The following is a 25,909-nucleotide window of genomic DNA, read 5'->3' on the forward strand; positions in this document are numbered from 1 at the left end:
TTTTTTTTTTTTTTTTAGCTTTTTTTAAGGGATAATTTACATATGATGACATTCACCAATACAAGTTTACAGTAAATACAATGACATTACGACACATATGTACAACTGTGTAACCACCACCACACTCAAAACATGGAGCATTTCTATCCACACCCCCAAATTTCGCTCATCCTCCTTTGCATCAACGCCCTGTCCCCTTTTGCAGCTCCCTGCACCATCTGATCTGCTTTCGATCACTATAGTTTTGTCTTTTCTAGAATCTCCAGTAAGTGGAATCATATGACAGTCACAGTTTTCTAACTTCTTTCACTTAACATAATATCTTTGAGACTTACCCATGTTGCTGCAGGTATTAGAAAATAGTTAATCCCTTTGCTGTTTTGTGGATATACCACAATCTGCTTTGCCCTTCACTTGTGAATAGATGTTATTTCCACTTTTATTTCCACATTTTGGCCATTCAGAATAAAGCTGCTCTGCATATGTGCACATAAGTCTTTGTGTGGATGTATTTGCTGGGTAGTGTGGTATGTGTTAAGTTTAATTGTATAAGACGCTGCCAAACCAGTTTTCCAATTTCTGTGTTTCCATCCGTAGTGGATGAGAGTTCCAGTAGCTTTTCAACCTTGCCAACACTTGATCTCAGCAGTGTCTTTCATTTTGGCCATTCTAGTGGGTATGTAACAGTATCTCAGTGTGCTCTTAATTTGCATTTCCCTAAGAACGAATGACAAAGATAGAAGTGCTCCCTCAGACTCCCCGCTCAGCGTGGAGCCTGACGCAGGGCTCGAGCTCACGACCCTGAGATCACAACCTGAGCTGAAACCAAGAGTTGGATGCTCAACTGACTGAGCCATGCAGGTGCCCCTCCAACATCAGTTTTTAATGTACATAATCTGCCAGTAGAGACGAACAGGTGAAGAGGCATAGGTAGTGATTAGGGCTGCATGCTCGGTATTTTTCCTAATGAGATGGCCACCCATAAGTGTAGAGAATGGTCTAAGGTACAGGTTAAACAGCTTAGCATGTATGAATTACTTTCCTGTTTGGTCCCTTCTTTCATACTTCATCATACTTGTGAATGTCCTCCTCCAGCCCCACAATCGTCCCTTCCCTGTCCCCGAGTGTTGCTGCCTATGCTTTGTGCTAAGCCAAGTCTTAGTCTGTACAATGGCGTGTTTCTCTGTGTTCATCATAGTCTTCACAGGACATCTTCATGGAACACTGAGGTTTTGTTCTGTGTTTTAAAGTGAATCTGTTAGAATCGTTGTTGTGTTTTACTTACAGAATAATTAATATAAGGAGGGATAGTTTTAGGTATGTTTCTAACTTTAGAGAATTGGCAGGGGATGGGGTATTATGCTGGTTGAGTTCAGTGGAACCGGATCTTGTTTGGCTGTTTAATTATCCTAAGGCTGCCATGAGTGAATTAAAATTCCATGATAAATAGTTTATAAGTTCAAGCAATCAAACGTGGTTTTTTTTTTTTATAAGAAACATTCAAACAGATGTAGTTTAGAATAACAGACGTTCAAAGCCCTAAAGCACAAGTCAACATGTTTGACACAGAATTGGTAAACTCTAGAATGTCGCAATGAAGCTCTTCGCCTTTTCTTGTAAATAACAATTTTAGCAAATATTTATAGAGCCTCAAATTCATTCTAAATGCTTTTATGTACATTAATTTATTAGAAACTCAATTTATGAGGACTAGCTAGGGGGGAAGTTTATATTTCATTTAAATTTCCTGGTTACTGGTATATAAATATTTGCTATTTGCTTCTTCGTAATCTGTGTAAACAAAGGATAACAGCAAACCTGGTGCTTTGTAGTCTCAAAGCCACTTGAGTCAACAACTTTATTACCTCAAATTTCTTCCTGGGTTTTTCATGAACTACAACAGAAACCTGTGACTTCTGATTTCAACTCTAATTATTTACCAAGGTTTGAGTTCAAGAATCTGTGGCTTATTGCTTTTAATTTCTACAGCTTAAGCTTCAAATATTCTGTTTTGAGTTTGAATCTTTATTCTATCCCATAGTAACTCTCAAAACTTGGGGACATTATTTGACGGCTTTGCTTTGACTGACTAATGGCTAATGTGGGGACATTATTTGACTGCTTTGATTTCCTCATGCGAAAAATATGAATGGAACTAGTACCCCCCTCACAGGGTTGTCATGAGGAGTCAACGAGATCATCTGTGCAGCACATGGAACTGGAGCTTAATAACTGCTCAGTAAAATGAGCAGCAGCAGAAGAAGTAATTGTAATAGTAGCAGTAGTAGCAACAGTAGCAGTAGTAGCAATAGTAGCAGCAGCAATAGTAGTTGTAGCAGTAGTTGTAGTAGAGGTAGTAGCAATTGAAGTAGCAGCAGCTGTAGTAGCAATGGTAGTAGTAGTAATAGTAGTAGTGGCAGTACTAGCAATGGTAGTAGTAGTAATAGTAGTAGTGGCAGTACTAGCAATAATAGTAGCAGTGGTAATATAAGTAGTAATGGTAGAAGTAGCAGTAGTACCAATAGTAGTAGCAGTAGTGGCAATATTAATAGCTGTAGTAGCTATAGTAGTGGTAGCTGTAGTAGTAATAGTCATAGTAGAGTAGCTATAGTAGAAATAGTAGCAGTAGTAGCATTAGCAGCAGTAGTAGTAATATTATAGTAGCAATAGCTATAGTAACAATAGTGGCAGCAGCAGTTACAACAGTAGTTGTAGTAGCACTAGTAGTAATGGTGGTAGTAGGTGTAGTAGCACTAGTCATAGTAGCAGTAGTCATAGTCATCAAAGTAGCTATAGTAGCAGTAGCATTAATATTAGTAGCAGCAGTAGTAATAGTAGCAGTAGCAGTAGTAGTAATTAAAATCGTAGTAGTGGTAGCTATAGTAGCAATGATAGTAGTAGCAGTATTTAGTAGTAGTAGTATTGAAGTAGTAGTAGTATCAGCAGTATTTAATGTAGTAGTAGTAGTAGTATTTAAGTAGTAGTGGTATTTAATAGCTCTACAATGAATGGTATGTCAGTGGTCCACCATGCTCCTGCTATTGGACAATGTATTTGTTCTTATTCTCCACTATCATATATAAAGCTGCAATTAATATATTTGTGTACATAGTTTATTTCCTTCTTTTGGATGATTCCTTTAAGAGAGTGTCCCAGAGATAGAGTGACTATCTCAAACACAACAGTTCTGGCAGGGGTGGAAACCATGTCGGGCCATTCTCCAGAGCTCCTTCTTCTCCCTCTTACCACAGGGTCGTTCTCCCTGGTCCCCTCTCTGGGGGTTAAGGACTCTGAGGGAGGGGAAGAAGGGTCAGGGCTCTCTCAAGTTAAGTGGTATGTGAAATGAAATCTATTCTCCCTCCTAGGGCCATTTGCATTTTAACAGTGACTGAGACCTCGAGCCAAAGGAAAAGGGAGCTAATGGCAACATATGAAACAATAGAGAGCCAGCCGGGATGGCAGGGATCCTTTAGTCCTGGGAGAGGAGAAGGATGGAGTGATCATCCGCTCACAGCCCCAACGTCCCAGATCAGGCCCCATCATCTCTGGCTTGGACCAGTGCCCAAGTGGAGGATGGTATCGCCAGCCTCTTCTCTGTCGTGGCCCACATGGAAAATGATACATTAGTCTGCCAGATCAGGGAAAATGGAGTAAACTGCTTGAGCACAGAGGGGCCTACCAGGGAGCTCAAATTGCCCTGCAAGCCGAAGGGATCCAGATCTTAGCAAACCCGTCCCACTACAGGCGTCCCACTGTGTCCAGGCCTGTGTCCAGGCAGAGCCAGGCCAGCCTCTGCCCTGTCCCTCCTGCCCTCTGGCTCCCCTTCCGGGATGCTGTTCTCACCCTGCCACACCCGACTCTGATACCCGCTACCTGCCCCCCATTTGTCAGCTGGGCATTCAAGGCCCTTTCCCTGCCAGCCTCAGTGTGCGTCCGGTCTCCTCTCTCTAATCTCCTGTTGCTCCCGTTCAAGGCTCCTGTATTCTAGGTGGGCAGTCATGTCACTCCCCACGAGCATCGCATCTCTTCTAGCCTCTCACTCTTGGCTCATCTGCCCCCCTCCTCAGGATGCCCTCCTTTCGCGCATCCCACCCTAGCTTTGAACCGTGCCCCTCTTCCGAGACCTGTCCCAATCCCCACGGTCCCAGAACGCCCCTCGTCTGCTGCAGCCATTCTCTGTAGCTCGGTACCCTTTGCCACCTGACCCCTTCATTCAACCCTTGACCCTTTGGTCTCAGCTTTTCGGCCGTGCCTGGCCTGTGTCCCCAACCAAATGGAACAGACACCATGAGGTGTGACAGGGCATGAGCTTCGGAGCCCAAGGACTGCCATGCTCTCCTGGAATGGGTTTCATTCCACCTTCGAGTCCTGAGGTGGCCGTGGGGTGCAGGCCGGACTGTGGATACAGTCACACTGTGCGCCTGGCTCAGAGCAGGCCCCACTCCAGCAGTGGGCCAGCTTTCCTTCTAAAGCGCTGGTGGACCGAAGGCGTGAGCCCGGAGCCCTCATGGTCTCACTCCAAGCCCCAGGGCCAGGGGCTGACATCGTGCCTGGTCCCCATTACGGGCGCGAGCCCCTCAGTGCCGCCTTTGCTTCCCACCACCCAGACCCCTTCCTGGAGCTGCACATGTATATGACCTCTGCACTGGGCAAGAATGACATGAAGGCCATTGGCCTGCAGATGGCTCTCGACCTCCTGGCCAAGAAGGAGAAGAAGGACTCCATCACGGGCCTCCAGACACGCACCCAGCCTGGGCGGCCCGACTGGAACAAGGTAAAGGCCAGCGACAGCCCCACCGCCTGCAGGGACCACTGGGGCAGAGAGCCTAAGGGCAGTCGCTGGGAGACTGAGGACGAGCAGCTAGGGACCAAGCATGAGGCCAGGGGCCAGGATCCAACCAGGATCACTGGCAGCATGGCTGGATCTCTTTGTTCCATCATTGGACTCAGTTTCCCCATCTGTTCTGCGAAGAAGTTAGTCAGTTTGACCTCCTAGGCCTCCCCCAGCCCTGACTCCCTGGGAATCGGGGTCAGAAGTCCTGAGTAGACGGGATCTTGGGGAAGCACCAAGTCCAATCCTTCTCAGTACAAATGGAAATACTGAGGCCCAAAGGAACAAAAGTTTGCAGTCTTTATTTTGTTTCTTAGACTGGTTTTTAGATTCTCTCCCCCCCTGAGTACTTGCCAGTCAGAGGACCATTTGTGTAAGGTATCAGAAGTTACTGCTTTTCAATCCATGGGCAATGATCATGCCCAGAGAGTGAGGGAACAGGACACCACTGGTGCTTGGGCGCCAAGGAGGGCTTTTGGCAATGGCCTCCGTAAGCAGAATTTGGGGTGGGAAAGGGTCTTCACTGAGGCAACGGCTGGAGTTTAGGAAAAGAGACATTTCAGTGGAGGCATGTGACCGAGGGAGGACTAGCAGGATGTCCGGACAGTCAGAGTTCAGTGTGCCCACGGGGCCCTGTCGCTGTCCCCCAACAGCACAGTCTCCCTGCAGATATGCTCCGGGAATGGAGGGCCTGGGTCTTCTGGTCCAGCCCCTTCCTGGGGTCTGGGTCAGGTTAGGGGTAGAGTAAGTGCCCCCCGCCCCAAAAGAATGCATGTTGGACCCTGCACTCCGATGCCATGCAGCTGTACCTTGCAGTTCCTCATGGGGATGGAGGGACATCGCTGCCAACCCATTATGTAGTCATAATGTCACACCCAGCTGGGTGTGTCCCTGAGCGGGTCCACAGGCTCACTCCCCTCCCTCTGCTCTCTCCTACCCCGTGTGGGCTCAGGTGTTCCAGAAGGTGGCTGCTGAGAAGAAGGGCAAGGTGCAGGTCTTCTTCTGTGGCTCCCCAGCCCTGGCCAAGGTGCTCAAGGGCCACTGTGAGCAGTTCAGCTTCAAATTCTTCCAGGAGAACTTTTAGCCTCATCTCTCCCAGTGCTGCCCAACCCACACTGCCAGCCAGCTTGACCATATGCTCCCATGCCCCACAGAGACCGGCCTCAGAGGACCCACCTTGTCCCACTCCACCCCCAGAGAAGGAGCGGCCAGGGGCAGGTGGACTTCCTTCAAGACCCCGGGAAAAGTGGGGTGCGTTCCGGGTTTTGCTGAGAAACTGACCAGGCCAGAGGCCAGCGGCTCCAGAAGGAAGTACAGAGGGGGCCACTGCCCCTCCAAAAGTCCTCTGAGGGAGGCTTCCCCTACAACAGTGGTCCCACACCTGCTTAATCACCACAGTCATTCGGGATTTTATCCCGACATTTTCTTATGAAAATTTTCAAACATAAAGATAACTAAAAGAATTGTACAGTGGATGGTTACCCAGTTGCTGGATTCCTCTGTTAGCGTTTTGCTATATTTGCTTTTCTGCATATTTTCCATCTATCCCTCTCTCTATCTATCAGTGCCCCTTGTTTTTCTGATGTATTTTAGAGCATGTTTTGTCACTCCCTGCAGTGGAGAAGTTAGCTAAGAGGGTGTCCTGACTTAGGGCTGGGGTATGCATTGGGAATGCGCCAAAGTCATTTGGAAAGTTGGCAGAGCGGAGTCCGTTTAGCATAGTACTTCTCTGTCTCTCTGTCTGTCTCTCTCTCTCTCTCTCTCTGTTCACCTAGAATGTTGTATCACGCAGACAGTGGGAGCAGATAGAGGAACTTGAATACAGATTCTAAAATCCATTAAGGGTCCACATGTTTGACTTAGGATCACACAAGTCCTAAGGCTTTCTCGCCAGACATACTCCAGGTAGCCACTGGAGGGCGCTGCGGAACCAGAGATCTTGGAGGTTTTGCTTGCTGGGAGGGAGGGGTTCCTGAGCTGCAGGGAATCCAAGACCCGCCAGAGCAGACTGTGCCCCACCCTGAAGCCCTGGCTCTAGGCAACACCTCGAGGCCCAGACGTGGGTGGATCTGTGAAGTCAAGAGAATTCGTTTTCAAGATCGGAGTTCTCTAGCTGCCGTTCCCTAACAGCCCCTCACAGATGCACATACAGACCCTCTCCCTACCATACCCACCCCCCCATGCCTCCCACCCTGGACCCACTGTCCAGGTTCTGGGGCTTTCCAAGTTTCCATCTGTAAGGTCAGCATAGGCCTGGCTGAGCATAGGTCCAGGCTCTGCCCTGGGGCTCTGCCACCTCTTATCATTGGAGGTGCAGGATCAAATGTGGGGTCTGTCCATCTGGATATTGCCTGGATGTCCAGATGGGGGCCCTGCCACCATCAACAAGAGAAACAAACGCATCCGTATGGCTGACTGACTTTCCTCCTTAGACATTTGTGGGTCTAAGAGGGCTAAGGAGGGCACACAGAAAAGGAACAGAAGGTTGGGCGCCTGGGTGGCTCAGTGAGTTAAGCCGCTGCCTTCGGCTCAGGTCATGATCTCAGGGTCCTGGGATTGAGGCCCGCATCGGGTTCTCTGCTCAGCAGGGAGCCTGCTTCCCTCTCTCTCTGCCTGCCTCTCTGCCTACTTGTGATCTCTGTCTGTCAAATAAATAAATAAAATCTTTAAAAAAAAAAAAGAAGAAGAAGAAGAAAGAAAAGGAACAGAAGGAACACAGGCTAACTACAGATAAAAGGTGCATTATGTGAATGTGAGCTCCCCACACTGTCAGCTCCCCACAGCCAGGCCTGCAGCCCCAGAATCTAGCACATAGGGAGCGGCAGTAGGCCTACCCCACATGTCGACTCCCACAAGGCACAGGTCCTACATAACTGGAATGATCCTTGGGAAGGAAAGGTCCTCTGCACATAGCTGTCATTTTAATCTGGGAAACCAAGGCGTGAACTCGAGCCCACTGAAGGAATCCCTTGGCCAGGCTCCACGAGGCTGCTCTGCTCTGAGGACAGCTCTGACAGAGGCAGCAGGTGCTCCTGAAACCCTGAGACAGGCCCACCCAGACCAACAACACGCCAAGAGCCCACAAGCGTTTTCGGGTAGGGAGGGTGACAACCAGTGGCAATGGTGCGAGGTGTCACAGTCTGGCAGAGTCAAGATTAGGGAGGGATTAGAGACAAGACTGGCGGTGGGCGGACACCTTGGAGACGTGTGGAGAAAGGACCTTTGCTCTCTGAAATCAGGGCACGGGCTGCCAAGTTTGCCTCTGTCCCAGTCAGCTGTGTGACCTTGGGTCTGCCCTGGGACGTCTCTGAGCTGTCGCTTCCTCACCGGTAGGATGAACAGATTAAGGATGAATATTTTTAAGTACTGGTATATGCGTAATCCTTTCTTAAGAAATACGCAAAGAATATATGTTTCTCATCTGTTTGCTTTGGGGAGTGGGAATGGAGGGACAGGGAAAGGGTATTGTTTGAGGGTTGTTTTATTTTGTTTTTCTTTTTATCTTCTACCCCTCTGTAAAGTTTGAAGTTTTTAATGATAAATGGCTGTAGATTTTATAGTTTTTTTTTTAAAGGATGTTAAGTAAAAGGAAAAAGAAAAAAACCTCACATAACCCAAAATAAGCAACACATGTGTATAGAGCAAGGGAAAAATTGGTAGAAATACATTGGAAGACAGGAAACACACCAAACGTTCCCAGTGGTCAACGGCGGAGAAGATAAAGGAGGACTTTCACATGTTCCTCTTTTATTTTGCACATTCGTGTATTACCTTGTAATGTTTCACCTTATGGTATAGGAATTTTACCCCTGGCTCTTCAGGAATTGCTTGAATTTTCGCTCCTAATCTATGTCCTTAGGTTAAGGCCTATATAGTTTTGTGTTTGTTTGTTTTTTCGAGAATAAACAAAATAGATTTGAAGTTACCATTAAGATCCTGAATACTGTTGAACTCCCAAATCAAAGCGTCTGGGACATGGCTGGGCAGTGGGACTGGCCTCTCCAGCTGGGGGCGCTGCTGGGCCTCTGCTGAAAAGGGAGGTAGCTGCGTGCAGGGATTGTGTGCCAGCCCGTCTAAGGAGTAAAGCTGGGCCGCACAGACTGCAGGGGCCCCAGGCATGCAGGAGAAGCTGCCTGCACGGGGCTGGGCACAGCAACAGCCCAGCCTCATAGGCCAGATGCCGGGGACTGGTGAGCTGGGGGCTGGGAGGCTGGGGGTCGGAGAGTCAGGGGGAGGGGGGCACTGTTTCTGCTAAACAAACACTCATCGTAACCAGCCTTCTGACAGATTGATGCATCTTTTTATGATCTGTCTTTACAATATGATGACTCTCTCCTTTTAAAAATAAGATTAATTCAGACAAGACATTTATTTTACGGGGAAATCCATCCCAGGGGGGAAAATACTCAAGCTGACTGGCGGAGATGGCTAGAAGGAGACTTGACTCTGCAGCTTCCAGCTTCCCAGCCCGAGCTGTGTGGAATCGGCCCCAAGTGGGCTCCGTGCTCCCGCCCACGGACCAAGGGGGTCATCTTGAATCATCCCATTTGGGTGTGTGTAGCCTGCTGGAGAAAACAAAATAAAGAAAAATACGTAGTGAGTTTCTGTGTGGCTGGCGAGAAAAGGGTACATTTTTTGCTAAAGAAGTTCTGAGATGCACGCAAATGTGGAGGGATCCGAGTTTTGTATATAAATTAAGCTGTCTTTAAATGCCCCTGACGAGCGTTCAGAAGACATGAATGATTTGTCTCTGTGACTCTGGGACTGGAAAAACGCTATCACCTGGCAGGTGCTTGGCCATGTGTCATGAATGTTTCTGCTGCTATGGTCCCTGTTTCAGCTGGTGGCACGGCTAGGTAGCATTGCCTCTTCTATGTCCTAGGTAGCATTGCCTCTTCTATGACCCCCAGCCAATCACCAAGCCCAGTCCACAGGACATTCTATGGGTTTCTCACATCCATTCCCTTCCCCGCTGGCCCTGCCCAGGTTCAGTCCTCCAACAGCCTTTTGCCTAAACTCTTACAGCAGCGTCCTGGCTGGTGTCCCTGCCTCCAGCCTCTCCCAGCCACTCCACTCCTCTCTCCCACCCCCAACTGTTGCAGATCTAACCCCACATCTTTCTGTTGGATAACTGTCCTTTTGCGGTAATCCAAGCCCTGTAACAGGCACACAGGCTTCTCCCATAAGCTAGGCACTCGGTTAAGATCTGCAGCCCCGTTCTCATTGGCTCTTCCCGGCCTCTTGCGTCTTGCCAATGGCCATCTCTCTCTCTGCGCTCTGAAAATACCATGTAGCAGAACTCCTTCCAGATAGACCGCCTTCACACCTTGGCCTCTGTAGACATGCAGAGCAGCCTTCTCCACCTTCAGACTGAAGTTCCAGAACATTTCCTCACCAGCCCATCTGTGAAGCCGGCCTTGCCTGGTCCCTCTCGTCACAGAATGAACAGCCTCCTCTGTATGATGGCTTGGGACCTACTTCCGCTCGGGCATCTTCTGCAGGTACTTACCTATTTACTAGCCTGGAGACCCCCTCGAGGGCAGGAACAGAGTCTGTCTGTCTGTCTTTTGGCACCTGGTACGTAGCAGGTGATCAGCGAAGGCGTTGGTAAGCTGACAGGACCCCTCGCACCCCCATCTCTCCTTCCTTTCCCTGCCCTTGTTCCCACTCCCCCCAAGGCTAGGAAAACCCTGACATCCTTGCAGGCAGGCAGGATCTCTCCATGAGTAGAGCCAGCCTCCCCCACCTCCCCTTCCTGCCATGCTGGCTGTCCTCCTGTGGGCGGAGGTCAGGTGCAATAGAGACATCCTAGAGGCAGAGAGGCCCATGTGTCCAGCCCCTCCATGAGACAGGGAGGTGGGGCTCGTGGTCCCTGCACCTGTGACCCCTCCTCCCTCCTCTTCTTCCTCTTTTCTTCCTGTAACTCAAAAGAGATGAATGACTTAGAAAGAGCAAATGAATCAGAAATAGGATGAGCAAAAAAAAAAAAAAAAAAAAAAGAGGGTAATTTTGCCAAGTTATTATTCAAAGGCGCTCTTGGGGACCCAGAACGGGAGCAGCCCCATCCATCACCCCGCAGAGCCAGAGCCACACAGGCCAGTGGGAGGAGTGGCCTAGCTGTCTGCAGCAGGATCTGTGTGAGGGAGCAGGTGCCTGAGCGTGTGCAGCCAGGCCAGGAGCCTGGGCCCTCTGCCAGCCATCACAGGGCGGGGCAAAGGAGGCCAGAGGGACACTGAAAGGGGTCAGCCAACCATAAGACTCAGGACAAGGTCCACTGGCCTGCTTTTCTCCGCAGAGACCAGAGCCCCGCAGGCTGCACTCTGGAGGCAGCTCTGGCAAAAGTACCCACAGGGCAGAGGGGACAGTTGGGGGATGGGGACAAGACTCTGGCCTGGGGCCTGCTCTCCTTGGTGTCTCCACCCAGGTCTTTGCTACCCTGGAGGGGGCAGCCACTGCCTTCTCCCACCAGAAGTGGGGGAGGGAGGCTACGTCCCTCTTATCCCTGCATCCCAGGGCTAGGCCTGATGAATGCTCCTTGAGGGAGTGAATGGATGAATGAGAAAATTATTACAGCCCATTGTTTGCTTCTCTTTGTAATTCTTATTATTTTGCCATGATTTTTACCCATAGGTTATCTCTGCATATTAAACTGTCATTATGATCTACTTGGGGGCAAAACCTAAATCTGATTTCTCTCTATGCGAAAGCGCTGCACTCTGCTGGCCTTGGAAAATAAGCATGGATGGAAGGAGGGCGGGGGTGGGGGGTATGAGAGTCTCAGTCCGTGTCCCCAGGGAGGCTGCTGGCCCCCAGGCTCCATATCAGAGTGCATTTTGGTGCCATGAAGTAAACGAGTTTGTTGAATTCCTACCGTTCTGGGTGCTGGAGTTCAACCACGGTCAGAAGGGTCAGGGTCTCCGCTCTCAGTGTCCTCATCTGTAGAATGGGGACAAAATAATAATAGTACCTATTAGATATGACGATGACAAGGATTCAAGGAGTTAATGTGAGCAAGGTGCTTTAAACCGTACTTGGCATGTGGTTATGTTTCAGTAAATGTTGGTTATTTCTGGCTTAGTCTGTTGGGCAGCTATGACAAGATAGTGCAGATTGGATGGTTTATAAATGACACAATTTTTTGCTCACAGTTCTGGAGGCTGGGGGTCCAAGATCAGGGTGTCAGCATGGTTGGGCTCTGCTGGGGACCCCCTTCCGGGTTCTGCCTGCCATCAGGAGACACCTGTTGTCCCTTGTCTTTAGGTTCTTCATGACCAGCCGTATATGGAGGCCTAATAAACACCCTCCCGTCCCACAGAGGACCACCATGCTCCCAGGGGGACAGCAAACACCACCGCCCTACCCCACCTCCGGCCCCTCACATCCCAGGGGAAGCCCTGGCCAGGCCGTGTGGACACAGCTGCAGAGCCCCTCCCTGCTTCCTGTCCCAAACCTGCTGGTTCTGGGCTGTAGGAGGCAGGACGAGATCAAATCATAGTTCCTCCAGCTCGTTAGTGCTGCATTGTGGATTCCGGGAATAATGTATGTTCTTTTCTCCCCTGATTGCTTCTGAAATCTCCTGCCTGTTTATCAAATCTGAGCCACGCTTTACGGCCTCTGCTCCTTGGCTCTGTGCTCCTCTTCTCCAGAAGAGGAAAACGGCAAAATTCTCCCAGGGTTTCTCAATTCAGAGTTAAGGACAAGAAGGCCAGTTTCCAATAGCCCGGCCCCCTGCCCCCAAGTGAGAGGGGAGATGGAGTGGGCTTTAGGGAGGTAGGAGGGCCTCAGAAAGAACCTGGCTCCCCTTACCTGTACTGGATTGAGGCTAATGTCCCAGGAAGGAAAGCCCCTTCCTCGTGCCCTACTCCCCCCAACAAAACCCTGTGGAATCAGCTGAGGTCTGCCATTTGAAAATCACTCATTCATTCATTCATTCATTTATGTCAGAAGCGTTTGTTGAATGGCTGCCTTGTGCCAGGTGCAGTGCCAGGTGACAAGGTGCCAGGTGACAAGGACAATGAAGCAGATGACAGCAGATATCCTCATGAAGTGTTATGATGGCCAAAGGAGGAGGGAACCCAGGTCAGGGTGGGGTGAAATGACCGACCTGGGGCTGGCCTGGGCTGGAGCATCCAGGATGGGTCACTCCCATGGCTGGAGCCTCACAGGGGTGGCTGGAAAGCTGGGCTCGGAGACACAGGGATAGTTGCTCTTCTCTCTCTCTCTCTCTCTCTCTCTCTCATCTCCATACATTCTAAGGGTTTCTTCTTTTCCACGTGTTCTCTCTCTCTGTTATCTCCAGCACAGAGAGGACAAATTTCTTCCATATTGGCTCAAGATCCCACCAAAGCACAAAACTGTTAGTTTCTAGGGCTTCTTAAGGTGTAGGCCCAGAACTGTCTCAGAGCCCACCACATTTTATGGGTTAGAACAAATCAGACCAGCCCAGATCAGCTGTGGAAGGAGGTCACCCAGAATGAGACCATAGGGAGAACCAGTTCACTGGGGAACATCTCTGATACCCACCACCCCCTGACGTAATATCCAGGAGTATTTTACAGGGGCGGGAGCGGGGGTCTGGTTTTCTGAAGTTCCAGGATTTCCAGAAAGACTCAGTTCTTCATCCTCCACATTGTTCTCATCAACACACACACACACACACACACACACAGAAACACTGCCACCCCAACCTGTAAAATTAATCAGCTCTCTAAGATGCTGAAGTATGTTATGTGTGTTATGAAGGAGAGATTAAACACCATCCTTTTTTAGCTGCCTATTTATAAGGTGTCTTAAATACATTATCTCATTCGATCCTGATTGCCATTGCATTTTAGAGATGAAGAAACAGGCTAAGCAATCTGCCCACAATGGTGAACTAGGTCTGTCTAATCCCCAGGCCCTTCCATCATAGCCAAAGGAATGACTAGAGAATGAGGTAATGTTTCTAGTCTGAACAAACAAGGCCCTGAAAGGTAGAATTACCCAGGGTCCCACCACCAGGATCCCGATGCCCCCGTAGAAGGGAACAGACATGAAAGAGAGCCCAGGGCCTTGCACAAAGCAGGTGTCAGGGAACTTGAGCCTGCCTCTCCTCCCCAAACCTGGTTTCACACTCAGCTCACTGTTACCGGCCCCAAGAACGCAGCCTGTGCTGCGTGATGTGGGCATAACTGTGGGCACGGCCCCGTTCTCTGTCTGACCGGGCGGGAAGCCGGAGGGCGAGCCGGAAGGGCTCAGTCCATCCCCATCCCACCTCGTCCTTCGCTGCTCACCTTCCCCAGCAGTCACCTGCGCTTGGAGCAACCCATTCCTGGAAAGCAGAGGAGAGCAACAGATTGAGGCATTGACTGTGTGCGGCCAAGTGATTTATTTTTAATGTGACTAAACAAGACACACACCTGCCTGTGGAAACGTAATCACATGGAATCATCAGGGACTCAGATGGCCGTTGAGGCCAGGAGAAGACAGGGAACAGGAGAGAGAGAAGAGGGGGGAGAAGACAGAAGGGGGGAAGCAGAGAGGAGGCCGGGGGCCCACTCCCTAAAAGTTATGATTCCAACCACATCCGTGAAGCACCTCCAAGTGGGCCAAGGGCCCCCACTTAGCTTCGCTGGTACCTGAAATTTCACAGTTGGACTTTTCCTTCCCGTGGTCTAGTCAAACACAGTATGTCCCCCACTGAAGGGTCCGTGTGACAGCGGAAGGGTATAAAATGACACTAATCAATTTTATTTGGTGAAAAAGAATTTAGAAGATCTTTTACACAAGCAGGGTTCCCCACCCCCTCCCTCCCGGGGAGATGGGTATTAAAGTCTATGGACCAGAGAGGAAATGGGGGGTTGGCTCTGGAGACTTTTCTTTTATAACTTTCTTAATTATCCCAGCAGCCCATCCTGAGGCTCTGCGGTGTTCAGGAGCTATGGGTACAATCCAATACACATGTAACTTCATTCAGTCTTGGCAGTGGCCCTGGGAGTTGTCCCTGCTCTCCAGGTGAGGGCTGCGCAGCCCAGTCTGGCCTGTTGTCTCTCTCAGCCCTCTGAAGTTGAGATCTGGACGCAACAGTTTCTCACCGATTGCCAGTAGCTCCTGGTGGCCACTCAGGATAGTCGTGTCAACAGACTCAAGTGGCAGAGATGGGACATGAATGTCCCATCTCCATTGTCTAACTCCATTTCTCTCTCCAAATATCTAACTCCATTTCTCTCTCACACAGAAATCTAAGCTGGTAAGAAGTCCGGGGAAGAAGGGTGGCTCCATGAGGTGGCCCAGGGATGGGGTCTTTCTGTGTATCTCCTGACCCTCTCTTCACAGGGAAGGAAGGAAGTAGGCCAGCAGTTCCTGTAAGGGCATGACCCAGCTCCACACGATCCCTGTCATGGGCCAGCACTTAGGCACACGGCTCTACGTAGCTGCAAGGGATGCTGGGAAATACGTTCCCGAACCAAGCCAGCTCAGAGGAGGTCTGGTGAAGCTGAGAAAGACAATGACAATAGGGGACGATAAAACAGTTTCTGGCACAAACAGGAATGATCAAAATTAAAAGGGCATACACCACTTGATCCTGTAATTGTAGTTCCAGAAATCTACTCTAAGGGTACAATTCACATAGATACGCAAAGATTATGTATAAGGGCAGTACTGGTGGTTTTAAAATATGTTCACAAATCCTTTGCACTCCTGCCTCCAAAAATGCTGGATTTAGTGACTTGTTTCTGAGGAACAGAATGTGGCCCAAGTGACAAGTTGTGACGTGTGAGCTTAGGTTGTAAGAGGCATCGTTGCTTCTGCTTTGTTCCCTCTTGAATAACTCCTGCGGGGGGATTCCAGCCACCATGTGGTGAGGACACCCAGTCAGCCTTGTGGAGAGGCCCACATGGGGAGAAACTGAGGCTCACCACCAATGGCCAACACCCACTAGCCAACCCTGTGAGTGAGTGTCCCCTCCAGCCCCAGTCAATACCCCGTGACTACAGCCTCAAGAAGAATCCTGAGCCAGAAGCCACTCAGCCAAGCTTCTCCCAGCTTCCTGACAGACAAGAACTGGGATAGATAATAAATATTCATTATGGTTTTAAGCCACCAAGTTTTGGGGTAATGTGCTAGGCAGCAATAAATAACAAATAAAGTAGTCGTCACTTCCTTATTTGTAATAGCAAAATCAAAATTACAAATGCCAGAAATGTCAATAATGAGAGGTAATGAGAGGTTAAAAAACCATGAGAAATCCGCAGATTGGAACAGGCAGCTGCTGGGATGAGATAGGGCTCATGTAGACTGGGGTGCTCTGTGACACCTTACATGAAAATAGCAATTTGCAGAACACTTATGGTATGATCCCAATTATATTAAAAACAAACAAACAAACAAACAACAAAAACAGAACAACCAGGGGTCCCTGGGGGGCCCAGCCGGTTAACATCTGCCTTTGGCTCAGGTCATGATCTAAGGGTCCTGAGATTGAGCCTTGCATCAGGCTCACTGCTCGGTGGGGAGCCTGCTTCTTCCTTTTCCTCTCCCCACTCCCCCACTTGTGCTCTCTCGCTCACTCTCTTTCTTTCTCAAATAAAAAAATAAAACCTTAAAAAAGTGATGTGTACGTGTACACATAGACATAGATGTAATGAAGTCATATCTGTGTGAGCTCAGGCGTGTGTATTCATATCTGTGTGATTGCAGGAACTTCCCTGAGGAACAGGGTTGAGATGCTGCATCCCAAACCCAAGCTGTGAGTCCGCCTGGGAGGAGGGAAGGGGAATGGGCAGGGGCGGGGGGCGACGAGGATGGGGGTACGCTGTGATATTGACATTTTGCCAAGTGATCTCCATCATGTATTATTTCAGCATCTTCCATGAAAAAAAGTTTGTGTATTCCCTGTGTGATGGAACAAGGAAAATCATGACAAGAGACACAGAGGCAGGGAGAAGGAGGACTTGGAAGGAAGCAGACGAGAGGGAGAGGCGTTTCTCAGCGTGTGGGTCTTCACTACAGGCCTCTGGGTCAGAGAGGGGAGGAAGCCTCCCTGTGTCCTTGCCCTCGCTGGGTGAAGGCTGCCAGCCGTGGTGCTCAGGGTGGCCTGGTGAGGAGAAAGAGGACAGGAACTACCTGATTTGGTCCCTCCTTTCCCCTTGTGGGCTTTGAGGTACGGAGGGCAGGCAGGGGTGGGGAGGGGGTCTACACCCAGAAGGGCAGGGCTCAGGCCATGTCAAGTGGCTGAGGGCCATCAGGGGAGAAGGGGGAAAACGGGTGCCGTGGTGAGCCTGGAGCAGGGAGGGGTATGGGGCACTCTCGCTCCCCCGGGTATTCTGTTCTGCTTGCCCTACGGGGACGGTGGCTGCCCTGGTGTCCCCAGGCTCAGGAAGTCCATGAAGATTCGGCATAAAGTCCTAGGGAAGAATCAGTCCAGGCCTTGGACACAAAACAGAGATGGGAGGTGGGGGCTCAGAGAGGCCCAAGACGATTTGCAGCCCTAGGAGGTCATGGCTTCAGCGAACAAGGAAGCCAAGGAAGCTGGCTTCCAGCTCTGGGATCTGGGCTCTGGGTCACCGCCCTGGTCCAGCCTCCCAACCCAACAACCCGCCTAGGCCTCCACAGGAGAAGGGGCCTGGGGCACCTGGGCTTGCCAGACAAACCCCTTTCTTCCTCCACCTCCCTGTAGGCTGGGTCCCCCATCCCGGCAGCCTCACTGAACCCTCTTCCCTCCACCCCTGAGATGAAACAAAGAGAAAGCTGGCTCTTTTCTACTCCCCCCTCTCCCGGAGAAACCCTTCCAGAGCTCCTGTTGGCCCTCAGGAGCTCACCATCAGAGCCCCATTAAAAACCCACAGAAGCCTGAAACATTACAACCCCCACAGAAGGAGACCACCATGTCCACCTCCAGAATTGAAAGGAAAAAACAACACACAAATGACACTGTACAAAGACCTGATTTTCTTTTCCCATGAAATTATTTCCACAACAACGACATGTTTCGCCCTTTCCCTTCAGCACACTCGCGTGGGCCCTGGACAAAACTGTGAATGACACAAGACCCATTGGAGTCTCTACCACCTCTCTCTGCCTTCTTGCCTCCTCTCCATTCCCTGCACCCCCCCCCCCCCCCAGTCAATTTCCAGTTCTTCGGAGGCTCATTCCCCGCCGGCTCACCTCCAGGCCTCCAGGCCTTTCTGGAGAAGTTCCCAGAGCCTGGCAGGCTCAGCCCCTCTGTCCACTTACCTAACTCGGACTCCACCTTCCCAGCCAGCCCACAATTCCACTCTTCCAGCAGCCTCTGGCCGTCTCCCCATTACCCCAGCTGCCCATCTGCAGATGGGGTCTCCAGGGTTCCTCACTCACTTACTGCCCTGGAGGGTCACACTTGGACCCACATGTGCTTCCCCTCCCGAGACCACCGCCCCTCCCGCCCCCACAGTTCATATGTTGCAGCCCTAACCCTCTGGCTCTATTTGGAATAAGGAGGTAATAAGGTAAAATGAGACCACCAGGTGGGGTCCTGATCCAACAGGACCAGTGTCCTTCTAGGAAGAGTCTCCAGAGAGCTTTCTCTTTCCGACTGCCCCAAGGGAAGACCATAGGAGAACACAGAGAGAAGGTGGCCATTTTGTGCTCCCACAAATGCATCAATATCGGAAATCGTCCATTTGTTCATAGCAAAATTAAGAGTGCCCAATAAATATGCACAGTTCATCCCGGCCCACGCAATTAATTAATCACTCCTTCACATTATTCAGCTTGTCAGCCTGGATTGAGCTCCTCCTGTGTGCCAGACAGGTAATGCTCAATACAAGTTCACTTCCTTTGTGGGAAAATGGACATGGTGTCCGCCTAACCAGGCGATAACCCTAAAGGAAACCAATTAACCTGCCCTTTCCCGGGGTGTCTGATGGAACTCTGCGTGCCCGTCAGAGCCACAGGAATATCACTAACAGGCAATGCCAGCAGGATTAGCTCTGCAAAGTGTTTAAAGTTTAGCAAGAATGCTTTCTGCAAATGTCAACACTCCAGCTTATTCCCTGCAAACCAGCCTTCTAATCACCGGGGCCGCCGTTTCCAGCTCATTGAGCAATGACATAAAGAAGTCCCGACACAATCAGTTCTCGAGAAGAAAAACACCAGAAGGGGGAGAGAGGGAGGAACAGTCAGAACTGCCTACTAAGTGCAAAAGACAGTACCCGCTGCCCCAGTTACGGGCACCTCCGGTCCTCAGAGCAACGCCTACAGGGTCCCTGAGGCTCCAGATGTCACCCAGCTCCAACCAAGGCCAGGGGGGATCTGCCCTTGCGTTTTGTGTCAGAGAGGGAGTGACTACAGAGGCTAGTCACAGGAAAAGAGAATAGCGAGGTGCCTCTTGCCTGGATGTCCCGGCACCCTGATCTTCTCCTCTCCCTCTCCAATTCCCCTCAGAGGCCTGGTGTAGGGATGTAATGGTTTGGGAAATTTTGAGCTAAAAAAGGAAATAATTGGGACGCTTGGGCAGCTCAGTTGGTTAGGCAAGTGCCTTTGGCTCCAGTCATGATCCTGGAGTCCCGGAATCCAGTCCCGCATTGGGATCCCTGCTCGGCAGGGAGTCTGCTTCTCTTTCTGACTCTCCCCCTTCTCATGCTCTCTCTCTCTCTCTCATTCTCTCTCTCTCAAATAAATAAATAAAATCTTTTTTAAAAAAAGGAAATAATTTCTTTCTTTCTTTCTTTCTTTCCTTCCTTCCTCCCTCCCTTCCTCTCTCTCTTTCTCTCTCTCTCTTTCTTTCTTTCTATCTTTAAGACTAGTTGGGATTTCAAAACAAAGTTACTAATGGAAATGATACACTGGGGACTTTCCAAGAAATTGCTAGTGGGGAGCAGCCTGTGCTCGGTGACTGTAGATGTGAAGACATTTAGCCTTGGATACAGGCGGGCAGCTGGGTCAAGGAACCTAATGCCTGCCTCCTGGGCGGCACAGGCAGTGGACAGCCCGAGAGCAGCAAGTTCCTGATTCTGATCTCTAACCATCCCCGAGACTGCCTGGTCCTCCGTGAGAGGTAACCTCACCTCCAAGGTGAGCTTTCAAATAAATACAAAAGTCAGGACTCACCCAGAGAAAATCATAATCTTCAGGGGAGGGACCTGGTGTCATACACTTCAACTCCCCCTGTGATTCTATCTTATAGCCAAAGTTCGAAACCTCTGCTACAGCCTAGGCATCCGGGGATCACAAGAAGCAACTGGAGCATTCCTCCAGAAAATTTTGCCAGGTCTCTCCCCTGGAGATCGCAAATCAGTGGGTCTGGCAATGGGCCCACGAATCTGTTTTTAATGAGCTTCCAGGCGCTCATTATGATAAGATAAGCTTGGGGAACCCCAAATGTAGCAAAATGCAGTACGCTCATATTATCATCATTATAATCACTTCTGACATGTTATATTTTTATTTGCGTGTATGTTACTGTTTCGCATCCATCACTAGGCTGTAAGCTCAGGGTGGGGGGAGAGGGGGCTTTGCCTTATTTGCTGTGGTGTTTTCAGTTTGGAACAAAGTGCAGGCAAATCATTATGGGGACCCTAATGGATGTGTGTCGAATGAATGACTATGTTCTTCTGCACTTTGTCACTTCTACGTTGTGAACCAAGGCAAGGATAAGGTGGAAACGCTGAAAGAAAAAAGAAATATACATATTTTCACTTTTATTTCACTTTCCTGTATAGATCTAGAGTCCTGCTGTTAGAACATAAAGATGTATTTTATATAGAATTTTATTTTCTTCATTCCATCATCAAGTTTGGTTATTTGGAGATCTGAAGACCCCAAGAAAATCAGAAATGTTCAGGGGGAAGAAAAAAAAACTTTCTAAAGTTTTTAAGAGAAAATCCCCTATTCCTACCCATTTTTTTTTTTCCCTGAAAATTTCTGGTTCACTGCTGAATTTATTTACTGTGTCACCACTGTTTCCCAGTAGGTGCCACTGGGGAATTCAGGGAAAAATCACCCACGGGACTGCCCTCAAAGATGTCCCAGTTAGTGGGAAGCCAGCCCTGGAACTAGTCAGTTACAGTCCAGAGGGATAACATGTGACGTCAAATCTAAGATACTTTCTGTTGTAAGATGTGCCATTAATTCACGATCCGCCAGGAAAAATGCTGCCGATGAAACTGGGATGTGCCCTGCATTTTAAGACCTATGCTAGTTTCAGATGTGCACGGGTAGAGGGGAAAATGTGCATTTTAGAAGTGGTAAAATGTGTAAGTGTTGAGAGGTACATTCAGACCCAAAGGGTGTTGGGCAGAATAAGTTGGGCCAGGGGGAGGGGCAGTGATGCATGGGGAGGAGAAAGTGGGCGGGGGGGGGGGGGGAAGGAGGGAGAATACAGGGCAGCCAGTGTGGAGAGGTCTGGAGCATGGCTAGGTTTAGGGATCCCCACTCCCGCCCGGGGCTGGGGGCACTGAAGGGCGAGGCGGGAGAGGGCAGCAAAGGTCAGGTCATGACTGCCACATAGGTGGGTGACCTTAGTTTCGGGTTACACATGTAGCATTCCCCGTCAAATTCAAAACTGCTCTGTGGGGCAATAAATTCTATAATTGCCCCATTACTAAACCATCTAGAGATACGCACTCTTTATCCTACAGGCAAGGAGAGCCATTCAAGGGTTTTAAGGCAGAAAAAGTAAATACCATAATCAGATTGGTGAATATGCCTGCCTGCTGGGTGCTTGTAGGGATTGCCTAATTAGAATGCCTTTTTTTTTTTTTAAGATTATTTATTTATTTATTTGACAGAGAGAAATCACAAGTAGGCAGAGAGGCAGGCAGAGAAAGAGAGAGAGAAGGAAGCAGGCTCCCCACTGAGCAGAGAGCCCAATGCGAGACTCGATCCCAGGACCCTGAGATCATGACCTGAGCCGAAGGCAGCAGCTTAACCCACTGATCCACCCAGGTGCCCTAGAATGCTTTTTGAAGAGCTAATATGTTCATGCAAGCCAACATTTTATTTTATTTATTTATTTTTAAATTTTTAAATTTCTTTTCAGTGTACCAGAATTCATTGTTTATGCACCACACCCAGTGCTCCATGCAATACGTGCCCTCCCTAATACCCAACACCAGGCTCACCCAACCTTTTTAAAAAAGATTTTTATTTATTTATTTGACGGAGAGAGAGATCACAAGTAGGCAGAGAGGCAGGCAAAAGAGCGGGGAGAGAAGGCTCCCTAGCAGGAGCCGAGCAGAGCCGAGGGATGCAGGGCTCTATTCCAGGACCATGACCTGAGCCAAAGGCAGAGGCTCAACCCACTGAGCCACCCAGGCGCCCTACAAGTCAATATTTTAAAAGATAGCAAGAGAAAACTCTTCTTTCCAGTTCTACCCTCCTCCCTTGGGGCAAAGAACATGATCAGTTTCCTCGGTGCCCTTTTAGAAGGATCTAATGCACCTGCAAACAGATAGTCTTCGTCCTTCAGGTCTAGTTTCCCCGCTGACCCTTTCTTTATTTCCCTGTAATCTGCAGACCTCCCCTCTTCCTCTTGCTGTCTCCTGCTGAGTTTTCAGCAGAATTTATTGTCCCTTTAACTCCTTCCTATTTTAGACTTTAAGAATGACTTTTGGGTGGCTGTCTTTTTTCTAAGCAATCTGGCTCACGATTCATTTCTTCCTACTGTTTCATGACCTCTCTCCTGACCTCTCATGTCAGTACTTTCTTCATGGAGACAACTGCTTCACTCTGTTCTCTTACTTTCTCGTTAGATTGTTCATCTGCTCCATGGCAACATTCCTTGGTGTGTCTTCTTCACCTGCTGTGTGTTTCTTCTCCCCACCCCCACTGCCTTTATTTCTTGTCATTGCTTTGTGTAAATGACTCATCATGGAAGCAGGTGTTTTTCCCCCCTTCCCTTGGGCCTCCTGCAGGAGAGCCGCCAAGGTTGTCTACCAGGTGAGCTCAATTTTCCTGATGACCCGGGTCAATATAAGGACTCTTAGCCTTGAATGCTCTTCACCATCGGTGAGGCTTTTCCCAGTGCCAAGCTTCTCCTCCCCTGTTGCCACAGAGACAGACTGCTTCTTACAAAGACACTTAGTCCTGGTCTAGTGGGACCCACACCCATAAACTGCACACCTGCTTCCCACTGTTGCAAATGAAGGCTTTCTCTGTTGCTCCCCCACCTTCTGGATGAATGCTTTGCAAGCTATCCTGGAGACTCTACACCCCAGGGCCCCCAACTCCACTTCCTCCTACAAGCACCTCTGCAGAAGAGCCAGTGTTCTGAGGCACCTCCTTCACCCGTTTTGTCTTCACGTTGGCCCTGGCCTGTGGAACAGACTGGAAGCAGAAGGATCAGAGGCTGGTATACCAGGGAGGTGATGGTTCCCACATCAGGGAGCTGGTGTTGGAGAGGAAGAGAACTGGATCTAATACAGCCTTAAGAGTTAGTGTGGATGGCTCTTACTAGCTGATGGGACGTTTGAGTGGGGGCGGGGAACATGGCTCAGGTAGAGAGGGATGATTTCAGGGCTGGCTGCCAGAAGCTCATAGAACATGACTTCCTTTTCCACAGCTTTTCTGCCCAGTTCTGGGCTGCATCTACTGGGGCAGGGAAGGCCATGGAGGAGTCCTAATGGGCCGGTGAGCAACCTACCACTTCTCTGGAAGGTCCCCTGCAGATACCTACATGAAACTCAGGTCTGCCAGAAATGTCTAAGACTCTAAGGAAGTCGGAAGCCGAGTTCCTTGTCCTCCCCCAATTCCTGTCCTACCAACCACATCTTCTTAATGATGAGACCTGAAAATGGGATTTACAAAATTAAAACATGTCGGCACAAAAGGCTCTGTAAAATTGTTGCTAATCCAGCGTTTCCTGCCAAGTCTTCGTGGCGGTGGATGGGCCACCTACTGGAGGTCATGTAGACCACCACCAACCTTCCGAAAGGCCTTCTAGAGTATCCAGCGTTGCACAAATGGAACAGAGAACTTTGTCTTTCCCTAGGGATCCACAGAGAAAAAGAAAATAAAATCTACCTAGTCCCAGAGATGGTCAGAGCTCAAAATTAGGATTTGCTGGCTGCAGTCTTGTTCATTCCCATTCAGGAATACAGCTGCCTCCCTGTGTCCAAGATGAAATGTCATTGTGTCATTGCTTCTGCTCCCTGAGGACAGATTGATGGCTACTGACACAATCACCCAGGTAAGGTGCCTTTTGTATCTGGTTTTTGTTTTTTGTTTTTTTGTCTTTTATAATACTTTTACCTTGGCTCCTCCTAGAATATATTTCTTGACCCAGCTCACATGGTTCCAGCTGGTCTGGCCTCAATGCTTTCTGCACACAGCTTTGATATCCTAGAACAACATATCCAATTTAACGTAAGCTGTTCCCTATTAGTGATTTCTTTGGAAACTCTCCAGCAATTCCCCAGCTAGTTATTAGGGCTCTTAAGGATTTACTTTAGCAAGAATAATCCTGGGACGTTGACTTTCTAACCCTAAAAATCCCAGGCTGTGTTCTGCAATGGAATGTTACACAATCATTTAAAATGGTGCTTATATAAGATAGGGTTTTTAGGGAATTTTTTAAAACTTGGGAGAATGTTTATCATATTGTGAAGGAAGCAGGATAGAAAATTGTATAATTTCAACTATGTTAAAAATATGTGTGCAATAGGCTGAAAAAAGGCTTTCACCCTAGCCCTCCCCACCACCTTATAACCACCCCAATTTCCTTTCCAAGCAATTAAAGCAATATGCTTTTTTTTTTGTCAAGTTAATGAAGGCTATCTTGTCATCTAACCTTGACAGAGAGGAGGTAAATGTTCTCTCAGGCTAATAAGGTCAGCGTGTTTGCTCACAGGAAATAGAGTTATGAGTAGAGTAATGGGAAGAATATTAATTTCTCATGTGTGTCAAATATTATTTGTATGGTTGTGGGATTTTTTTTCCTGGAAGAAAGTAGTGTTGGGGTAGTGAGATATCTTATATTGTAGATGCGCCGTTGGGCAAAGCAGCTAATGTTTGGGCAAAAGACCCCTCCACCCCGTACCCTCCATCCCTGTGCTCCAAACAGGCCTCCTTCAGGGACCTACTTGTCTTCTAGAGCAGGAACAGATGGAGGCACTAGAGACAAGCCAGTCTATCAGAGCCAGAGGATGGGAATGTGGGAGGCTCAAGAGTGGATTCAAGAGTTCCTTGTTTGTTTCAATAGTGTCAGTCCCAGGAGGGGCTGAGTATGAAGAGGTGAGAAGCCCGAGGGGCGACAGGAAGAGAGGACAGGGGAGAAAGACATCCAAGCGGGACAGGGCATGAACAGCCTCCCCCAACTGGGGACACCTGGAAGGAGAAAGTTAATCTCCAGACAGCCACCTCCCCTGAAGACTCTAGAAAGAACCTTTCACAGGAATTGCAAATATATATGCCCAGTAAGGAGATTGGAAAGAAACAACTAAAATGTTAACCATGGTTCCTTCCAGATATCTGGATTATGGGTATAAGATTTTGCTGCTGCTTTGTTTTTCTGAAATTGTCCATTTTTTTTTTTAAATAATAAGAGATATGTGCTATTTTTAAAATCAGGAGGGGAAAAAAAATTCCATGACCATTTGTACAGGGAGGTCTCAAGTCCCGAGGTCTCAGAGGAGGCCCAGGCAGGTTTGGAGGAGTGGGAATGCAGCAGTGAGGGGTGTGTCAGACTGGTAGCGACCCCTACCAGTCAGGCCATTCCCCTGCCTCTGAGAGGAAGTTCCTGAACAAGACACAGTATTTGCGCTCCTTCCCGGGGCCAGAAACTGCCGCTTGCCCTCTCCACTCTCCACGGAGAGCCCCACAGCAGAACCCCAAAAGAATTTCAACTTCATACCAAGTGTCCCTGTGGCTCTTGCGGTGGCCCCAGTGTTCTGCTGGAGAGAAAACAGGGCGCTGATGGCTGGATGGAAAGTAAGGAATGGTCCTCCCGCCGCAGTCTTTGCTCCCAGGTGGCTCCTGGAAAATTCTGGGTTGGGCTCCTGAATGGCTCAGTTGGTTAACCAACTGCCGTCTGCTCAGGTCACGATCCTGCAGTCCCGGGATCAAGTCCCACATTGGGCTCCCAGCTCCATGGGGAGTCTGCTTCTCCCTCTGACCTTCTCC

The 25,909-nt window shown here is 49.2% G+C and overlaps 1 protein-coding gene and 1 long non-coding RNA gene across 5 annotated transcripts in view; one reads left to right on the forward strand and one right to left on the reverse strand.

Moving 5' to 3' along the window:
• The window catches only part of NOX5 (NADPH oxidase 5), a 32,088-nt gene extending 23,332 nt beyond the window's left edge, over positions 1-8,756 (forward strand). For 3 of the 4 annotated variants that reach the window (XM_059180935.1, XM_059180934.1, XM_059180936.1), the window contains exons 16-17: positions 4,608-4,774; positions 5,784-8,756. In XM_059180935.1, coding sequence (XP_059036918.1) covers positions 4,608-4,774; positions 5,784-5,915 — 299 coding nt within the window. In that variant the 3' untranslated portion in view covers positions 5,916-8,756. Of the gene's footprint in view, positions 1-597; positions 3,100-4,607; positions 4,775-5,783 lie in introns of those variants that run through there. The other variant, XM_059180937.1, reaches the window with a different exon arrangement.
• Positions 8,757-9,064: 308 nt separating this feature from the next.
• On the reverse strand, positions 9,065-25,909 carry LOC131835989 (uncharacterized). Its single transcript, XR_009355446.1, has 3 exons — positions 25,641-25,909; positions 11,703-11,767; positions 9,065-9,396 (listed from the first exon to the last, which is right to left on the reverse strand). It is a non-coding gene; the product is annotated as an uncharacterized LOC131835989 (long non-coding RNA).

Source organism: Mustela lutreola, chromosome 7 (assembly GCF_030435805.1).
Source record: "Mustela lutreola isolate mMusLut2 chromosome 7, mMusLut2.pri, whole genome shotgun sequence".
NCBI lineage: Eukaryota > Metazoa > Chordata > Mammalia > Carnivora > Mustelidae > Mustela > Mustela lutreola.